General features: G+C 51.0%; 3 protein-coding genes across 3 annotated transcripts; all 3 read right to left on the bottom strand.

Moving 5' to 3' along the window:
* Positions 1-400: 400 nt before the first annotated feature.
* Positions 401-1,909, bottom strand: CDV56_107704 (mannitol dehydrogenase family protein; the record flags this gene model as incomplete). The annotated part of the gene is made up of 1 exon (XM_026761323.1): positions 401-1,909. One exon carries the CDS (start codon positions 1,907-1,909, stop codon positions 401-403), a length of 1,509 nt encoding a protein of 502 aa, XP_026613790.1.
* Positions 1,910-4,740: 2,831 nt separating this feature from the next.
* CDV56_107552 (alpha/beta fold hydrolase) lies at positions 4,741-5,667 on the bottom strand (the record flags this gene model as incomplete). The annotated part of the gene is made up of 1 exon (XM_026761171.1): positions 4,741-5,667. One exon carries the CDS (start codon positions 5,665-5,667, stop codon positions 4,741-4,743), a length of 927 nt encoding a protein of 308 aa, XP_026613789.1.
* Positions 5,668-6,374: 707 nt separating this feature from the next.
* CDV56_107416 (uncharacterized protein) lies at positions 6,375-8,656 on the bottom strand (the record flags this gene model as incomplete). Its single annotated transcript, XM_026761035.1, has 6 exons — positions 6,375-6,540; positions 6,616-6,733; positions 6,788-7,072; positions 7,138-7,281; positions 7,338-7,398; positions 7,982-8,656. 6 exons carry the CDS (start codon positions 8,654-8,656, stop codon positions 6,375-6,377), a joined length of 1,449 nt encoding a protein of 482 aa, XP_026613788.1.
* Between the last annotated feature and the right edge of the window lie 32 nt (positions 8,657-8,688).

Below are 8,688 nucleotides of genomic sequence, written 5' to 3'. Positions count from 1 at the left end.
TGAAACGCGTGAGGTGGCCCGCTCGCTTGGGTGGCCCGCTCGCTTGTGGATTACGTTATCCAACAGGATATCTCTCTTAGTCAGCATGTATTTACAGGTGCAACCCCACCCCAGACATTGTGATAAAAGCTCATAAGATGATTGGTCATGTATGTTGCCCCCCAAGTTCCCCAACCCAAGGCCGAATTCATCAAAGAACGGATTCTGCCAAGATTCTCCAGACCCGCCTGAATGTGAGGACATGCAATGAAGTAAGAATTAGGGATTTTGGTCTATCATCATCTATCTCTATGTGCTTTTCTAGTGAAATCACTCGCTCATGACGCATGCAAAATAAATGTAAAAATCGCTCGCAGACGCAGGTGTACCTTTTTCGCCAAGCCAATCGTAGTCGCGGCGATCAGTCAATGTACTTGGGAAGCGTCTTCATGATGCCGTCCCGGGCAATGTCATTCATAGCTCTGGTGATCTCCTGGAGGAACCTCTTGTCGCTGCGCAAGTCGTCACCGAACAGGTTTTTGATGCTGAGCAGCTCGGCCGGGTTGGTGCCTCCTGCGCGAGCCTTGGCCTGGAGCTCCTCGCGCATCGGGTCGGCGACCTCGAACGTCTTGCCGCTGTCGTCGACGCCGTTGACGTAACGGAACCAGGCGGCCGCGACGAAGCACAGGCGGCGGAACGGGCCGGTCACCCAAATCGCTTCGGCGATCGACGGCATGATGAACTGTGGAATCTTGCCGGAAGCGTTGAGGCAGATGCGGGGCAGCTGGTCCATGATTGTTGGGTTGGAGAAGCGCTCGATGAGCGTGTTGCAATACTCGTCAATGTCGACGCCCGGAATCTCGGGCAAGAGCGGCTTCACCTCCTCCTGCATCATCTGCCACACGAACTTGCGGAACAGCGGGTTCTCCATGACCTCGTGGACGTATTTGAAGCCTGCCAGCTGACCTGGGTAGCCCAGGGCCGAGTGGCTGCCGTTGAGCAGGCGGAGCTTGTGCTTCTCGAACTGCTCAACGGCGTGGACATCCTTGACAACCTGGACACCGACCTTCTCAAATGGTGGGCGGCCGTCGGAGAACTGGTCCTCGATAACCCACTGCATGAAGGGCTCCGTGACGACTGGCCATGCGTCCTCGATGCCAAAGTTGTCTGCCAGGGCCGTCTTGTCGGCGGCGGATGTCTGAGGTGTGATGCGGTCGACCATGGCGTTGGGGAAGGCGCCTTGCTCGGCAATCCACTTCGCCACCTCGGGGTTGCGCAGGCGCGCGAATGATTCGAGCATGTGCCGCGTAATGGAGCCGTTCTTCTGCATGTTGTCGCACGACATGACAGTGAAGGGCTTGAGTCCTTGCTGGTGGCGCCGTGCCAGGGCGGCGTAGAGGAAGCCGAAAGTGGTGCGCGGTGCCTTCTCGTTGGCCGGGTCGAGGTCGAACTGAATGTCGGGGTGCTCACTTTGCAGCTCGTGTGTGTTCTCGTTGTAGTAGTAACCGCTCTCGGTGATGGTGAGCGACACAATGTGTGTATCAGGGTGCGCCATCTTGGCAATGACGGCCTCGCGATCATCAGGGGCAAAGAGGTAGGAGTTGATGCTGCCAACAACGTGGGCAAAGCTGCCCTTGGCCGAACGCTCGATGACGGTATAGAGGTGGTCCTGTGATGCCAAGACGTCGCGCATGGCGGCGTCGAAGGGCTGCAAGCCAACACCGCAAATTGCGTAGTCAGTAACATGATGCTTCTGCATCAACTGGTCGACATAGACGGCCAGGTGAGCCCGGTGGAAGCCACCGACGCCGACGTGGACGATGCCCTCCTTGACGGCGCCATCGCGCTGGTAGGTTGGGACCTTGACCTGCGCCTCGCCTGCCGCCGAAATTTGCGACAGGTTCTTGCTGTTGAGCTTGAGGGGTGCCATTGTGATCGGACAAGTCGAGTAACTGAGTAGTAACTAAGGGGGCGTCATCTGTTATATATGGGAACAGCGGTGGAGAATGATGAATAATCTTAGTAATCGCTCAATCGACTCTTATCAAGTTATCATAGGGGCATTAACAGTGGAGAATGCTGAAAAATCGGTCAGAAAATTTGCGAAATTCCTTTTCAAGTTTAGCCTCTACGCCTCTTCGTTCAGGCCTCGATTTCTTTGCCACCTTTCTAAGGCCCTAGAGCTCTGTCTCGGCAGCATCTAGAATTCTGCTATTTAGGGCTGCCCTCAGTCCCTCACATATGACCCTTAAATAATGTGTCACAGCGCCCCTATTTACAGGGCTGCCTGCTACCCTCACCTGGATATCTCATCTCCTAAGCTACTCCTGTTCCTGCGTCGCATCCATCACTACCTTAATTAGTGTTTAGGGGTAGAATAGATGAATAAGGTGGCAACTCAGATATCTAAATTTTCTACCACTTTGGAAATAAATTATGACGTACGTACTCCGTAGATATGGGTAGCCGCTGGCTGGAAAGAGATGGTTGGATTCCAGATCCGGGAAGCCTAAGGTACCTAGGCTTGCCACCGCGTGCTGACTGAGCGTAGGGTGAGTGGGTGACCCCACGACAAATTGTGATAAGCATTTTTCGGTGGCCGCTATCAGTCGCCGTCCATGGTATCAGTCGTCTAGTTTTAATCAAGTTCCCTTTCATTCTTTTCATGGCCCGTTTTCATCTTCCCCTGATTCCAATGCTTTCTGGTACGGCGGACGGTGGTACCCCAACTCCCCAAGGCCCAGAAGCCACCCCCAACTTGACATTTATCGATGGTGGAGCAGAGCTGATAGCACCATGCAGCCAAGGGGCAAGAAATCCTATTACATCATGTGACAACCACACCGCTCTTTTCACCTGGGCACCTGACCACGGGTCTCGCCAGAATCACTCAGTTGAAGAGGCTAATATCTTGCAGAAAGCTCTGGCCGTCTCTTCCTTTGCACCAACTACATTTGATAAGGGGTTTGAGCTCGGCGAAAAACTCTTCAATTGGGTTCAGGTCCAGCGAATAGGGCGGCAGATAGACCAATTCCACCCCCACCTCCTCGCACATGTCAGTTCGCTGAACTCGGCATCTCGCGGACGCGGTAATGGCGTATCCGGCTAGCTTTCTGACAGAAATTAAATATGATGATCCTACTCCGTACTTTGTCATTCAGGTCTGCCCTAACCTTATTTTGAAAGGTCTAAAGCTTAATTCTATTTTATTTAGGGGGTGCTAATAATAATTCAGAATTAGTTTATGCATTATTAAGATTTGAAAGTCATAGATACAGAGGTATTATATCTCATTATCTTATGGAGCAGAAGAGTAGAAGCAATTTTTGTTGCTCTTAATAACCTATTCATGCATTCACTAGGTTTTTCCCTTAATCCTAATCTTAAGCAATCTCAATAGTCTATTTATGAGCTGTAAGACTTGAAAAGCTCAGTAATATCACACTAATTATGCACTACTCTTCTTAATTATTGTTTCCTGTGAATCCTGTCGAACATGAGATTTCAAGTCTGATTGTCTGCTGGAAAATGAGCTTGACTGTGGTGTTTTCTAGCCAAAAGTCCAAAACTTAGGGTTCTGTTCCTTCCCCGCATCCCCACGCCCTTGTTCCAGAAAAGCTGTGCCCCTTTGACACCAGATGCTTCTTCTGGTTCAAACATCAACACACTGACATCTCATCATGCCACTGGCTCGCGACATTCAGACATTCATCTCCGGGTACGGCAACAATTGGAATCCAGCCATAAACTCGGACTTCGAGGCATTCTTCGAATCGTGTCATGCCGCGTTGCCAGACCCGGATGAACCTCGGTACCGTGAGAACCGCGTGAAGTACGGGGAGCACGAGAGACATCGACTTGACGTCTGTTGGAACATTGCATCTTTCACAATTGAACCTCGCTGACGAAGATAGATCTACTGCCCGCTCGATCACCAAGGAGATGCACAGCTACCCGTCGTTGTGTACTTCCACGGCGGCGCGTTTCGAGCCGGAGACAATGATATCACGCCTCATATGCATGCTAATATTGGTACATCACTTCCCACGCACGCTGTGGCTAGAGCGCAGCTGATCAGTGTGGACAGCCAAATTCTTCGCATCCAGCAACATGATTGGGATCCTCGGGACATACCGTCTCCTACCCGAAGCTCGATTCCCGGACGGGCGGGAGGATATTGTATCCGCCTTGAAATGGATCAAGGGGAATATTGGATGTTACCATGGTGATAAGGAGAGCATTTTCGCCATTGGCCAGAGCGCTGGCGGGGCCCATGTGGGTATGGCGCTGTTTTCTGGACGCTTGCGGGAGGAGGGTGCAATGCCTCGGGGGATCCTTCTCCAAAGCGCGGCGTTGTGGTATGATCTTTCACTTGACAGAAGGCGGGAAAGTATGGAAGAGTACTGTGGGACGAACGACACGGACAAGATCCAGGCGCACTCTGCACTTGGAATGTTTGAGGGGAAGGTCAACGAGGATACGCCGTTGCCGGAGTTGTTTGTGACGGTTGGGGAGTGGGACTTTGAAGAGTGTGTAAAGGGAAATATGAAGTTCTTGGAGGCTTTTGAGAGCAAGATGAACCGGCGACCTAGGTTTGAGGTATTGACTGGCCATAACCATATTAGTTACTGTTTGTCGATAGGGCTGCAGGGGGATGAGGTTGGGCCGCGCATTGTCAGTTGGGTCGGACGCTGTTTAAGGCAATAAGTTATGGCACATATCAGTCAAAGTGAGTGCGATTCTTGCAGGCAATGATTCAGATCAAAGAGCAGAGTCTATCTTCTGACCTAAGATCTGCTCCCTTACCCATCGAATCTCCTCTGCAACAGCCTCGGGTCGGATCAAATGCACATTATGCCCACAGTCCGGCAAATGAACCATCCTACTCCGTCTAGACAGTTCCAACTGCTCCTCCTGCATCTCACGATCCATCCCGTCCCACTTCTCCAGTAGCTCACGGAATGCCGCTCGCTGAGCCTCTGTCCCATTCCCAGCCTCGACACCCTTCTCATAGATTCTCCTGTATTCCATCAACCCATTACACCGAATCACGCTTAAAGGCCGACCCCCCAGCGCCTGCTTCTTGAACTGCTCCTTCTCACGAAGCGCCTGGCAAACCTCCTCCCGCGCCATCGCCTCAGCCTGCGAAGTAGCCATTCCCCGCGCAATGTCCATCGCTCTCACCCTCCATTCTTCCCGCGAGAGCTGAGCGGCAGCACGCAGCCCCGTGACCTCAGCAAACTTCATGTCGCCTACCATAGCATTAAGGTCTAAATCCGGGTTCTGGAATAACTCGAGGTTCCGTTCGGTTGATGCGTCCATGAGGACCATTCCCGTGACATCGCTCGAGTAGAGATGGAGATATTCTCGGGCGATGATCCCGCCATAGGAGTGAGCGGCCAGGATAAGTGGTGGAGGGATATTTGCGGTGGTGAGAAGGGTGTGTAACTCTTTGGCTGCTGACGTCGCCGTTGGGATTGGAGCGGTTGGATTGCTTTCGCTGCGACCGAGACCGGAGCGGTCGTAAAGAAGAAGCGGGGAGAAGGACGCGACAAGCCGTTGGACGGCGCAGTAAGACGATGCGACGTCGCCGGCGCCGGCAATGAACACTACGATAGGATCTGGGGGGTCGCGGCGGGGTGGACCGTTGATGGAGAGGTAGAGGCGATGGGTGCCGATGGAGATCATGGTTCTCTTCGTGGATGAAAATTGGTCCATTGGGAATTGCAAGTCCATGGCTCAGATCACTCGACAAGTGGCGAGTAAGCTTACAATCACTTAAGACCAGATCAGTTAAGCTCAATAAATATGTCACTGTGATATTGGTCAATCTCAGCCTCAGCCAAGGCGCCTGGAGTGCGCCCTTCCATGGGGGAACTTGATTGGGCATTCTGATATAGTTGGTCTCACTCCCCTCACCATAAGCTAGGCGCTATGAGATTCGATTGGTAGCACAGGTTATTAGACTAGCAGATAATGCCATGGCTTGATTGCTGTTAAGAGTTGATGCATGTTTAATAACTGTGGATAATCCAACAACAGGTCTTTTTCTGTCGCCTTGTTGGCCACTTTCATGCCACGTACACCTGCCGCTAAAGATTATGACACTCCCGAAGGAGTGCAGCATTAATCAACACGGCGGGCTCATCAAGGACATGGACTGCAGGCTAAATTGGGGGTGAGTTCTCAGCAGTAGTTGACTCGATACTTTCTCGGGGTATATGTCCCTGAAATAAAAAAGAAAAAAAAAAAAAAAAAGAATTCGGGTATTTATACGCTCGATGATTGATAGGAGCTGGGCGAAAGGATAGATAGATGCTCGGGATGGAAAAGCGAAGAAGAGACAGTGAAAAATGCCCTAAGCTCGCCACGGCCAGTGTTCTATAGTTATATGCTCACTCTTGTTTCTCGTCAGACCCTCTTCCCGCGAACACAGATTGAGCAGCCCACGGAGCAGGCCAGGCCAGGGATCCGGGGATATTTCTGTGATCCTCTCCGGATACAAGATGATCGATGACCGCGATGAAGATATAGGCGCCAATTCCCGTGCAGATGTGCCACCTGCCGATTCCGGAATCAGTCTTATCGTCCAGGAAAAGAAAAGAGGACAAAAATAGTAAGAATACTAGTACATACCATCCATGCAGCTCCAACAGAAAAGCCCAGGGTAGACCCACCGTCTCCCGCATGCTTTTCAGGTACGAGCACACCCACCCATCAACCAGCCAGAGCCAGTACCCCAGATTGAATATGACTTGACGATGAAGTTAGTAAAGTCGCCAATTTGGAGTAAGGTGACCTATATTACCAGCGCCGAACCGTACCATGCCCCAGATCTGCCTCCGAGCCTCTGAGCCCGCCAGTGTGCGAGCGTTGATCAATCGCATGGTATAAATTCCGATGGTGGTTACGGAGCCAACAAAGAACACAGCGTGCAGGAGTAACTCATCCGTCTTTACATGGTAAATTATTAGGGCGAGAAGGCTTGACCCCAGGACTATGCCCGTTACAATCCCGACCCTGGGGTTGGCATCGGCGGTCATGACCCGGTGAAGAACGGGGGTTGTGGTGAAGAGCATGGAGAGGTCGTCCCCTGGTGGATAGTGTAAGCCAGGAAGCCATCAGTGGTAAAGTAAGGAAATGATAATGGAAACCTACACATCTGGGTGTGGTACTTGAGGCTGACGTGGTATACAGCGGAGCAAACTCCCACTGCCATTAACCCCCAGTAGGGGACGGTGCGAAGGAAACCAGCATTTGGTTTCTGCCGCAGCTGGTAGAGTCCATAGAAGGCGTAGATTACTGAATCTTCTTTTAGGAGGATTGTTGTCTTAACCAAAACAGAAGACATCGCTTACTGTATACCACATTGGTCAAACTATTGATGAATTCCGCAACGTATCTAGTTACCATGTAGTCCTACACCAGATCAAGCAAATAATCAGCTGGGTGAAATAGAATAAAATGTACGATCATTCATAGCTACCTCCTCGCAAAAGCTTTGAGCAGTTAATTAGCTAACAATACTTGCAAGAAAGCTGTCCGCACACGGGGCTAGGTACTGACTTGGAATTTGCAGTACTTGGACCCCAGAAAGGGGTTTCTGAGTCCTCCGAGACCATCTTTGCTGTCGATGGAATGCAAAGAAGTCAATAGGTACTGAGAGTCGGAAAGAAGTGGATGTCATGAGGCCAGTGAGACAAAGATAAAGAAAACTAAAGGAGGGGGCAGCTGGCAGGCAACCGCAATAACCCCCAGGACCTACAGTGGAGACGTAACCCGATGATGACCGGAGTTTAGGTAGAACAGGTAGACAATGGAAACATAAAGAAAACAAGAATGAATTTACCATTGTTCAAAAATTATCACTGAAGATGCATGGCAAAACTATGAAGCTCTGAATCACGATTCTGTCCAAATATCAGGCAGGAGCATTTCCGACAGAACACAAATTGGCCATCGAATTGCAACTTAAAAGCATCGCAATGCATTTTACATCTACAATTGACTGGGTTGTATTATGCTCGAGTTCTAGAATCATCCCAACCGTCTGATGATCACTCAATTCCACTCTCTCGCTGCACTTCCGAAACCCGCATCTTTCGTAGAGTTTCCTTGCAGCTTCATTTTCTGCTTCGACCAGTAGGACCAGTAGAGTTCGCTCTGTAGCAGGAGAAGCACCCCGAGTATATTTGACAGTTTCCTCAACAAGTCGACGACCATTCCCCCTCCCTCTCGACGCTGGAAGCACAAACATGCCAGCAATCATATACACCGCGACGGCGTCTCTATCATCCACTGGTGGTGCCGCATACCGATCGCTTTCCGTAAATACCTTCCACGGCGCTTCGATATCAATTTCGCTGCTAGACACGAATTTCGGTCCTCCAATGGTCACAGTCCCCAGCCATTCCCTCGACAAAAGGGCCGTCAACGCATCGTGCGACGAATTCACCCTCTCACCCTGGTCCAAAGCGATGAAAGTTCGTGCCTTTGGGTTCTGAATCCGGGACAACCACTTTTCGTACGGGAACTGCGCTTCAGTCTCGTAATTGGCTGTAAAGGCCTTTGGGTCTTGTTTGAGGCCTGCTAAGCGGAGATGTCTGTACCGGTCGACGATTTTGTCCAGTTCTTTCTCGGTGGGAAACTCCCGGGGAACAAGCGCGATGTTACTCATGTTTGCAGTGAGCTTCAAATAACAGAAGTTTT

Source organism: Aspergillus thermomutatus (assembly GCF_002237265.1).
Source record: "Aspergillus thermomutatus strain HMR AF 39 chromosome Unknown NODE_116, whole genome shotgun sequence".
NCBI classification, from domain to species: domain Eukaryota; kingdom Fungi; phylum Ascomycota; class Eurotiomycetes; order Eurotiales; family Aspergillaceae; genus Aspergillus; species Aspergillus thermomutatus.
The sequence above is the reverse complement of the archived record's forward strand: the minus strand, read 5'-3'. Positions and strand labels throughout refer to the sequence as shown.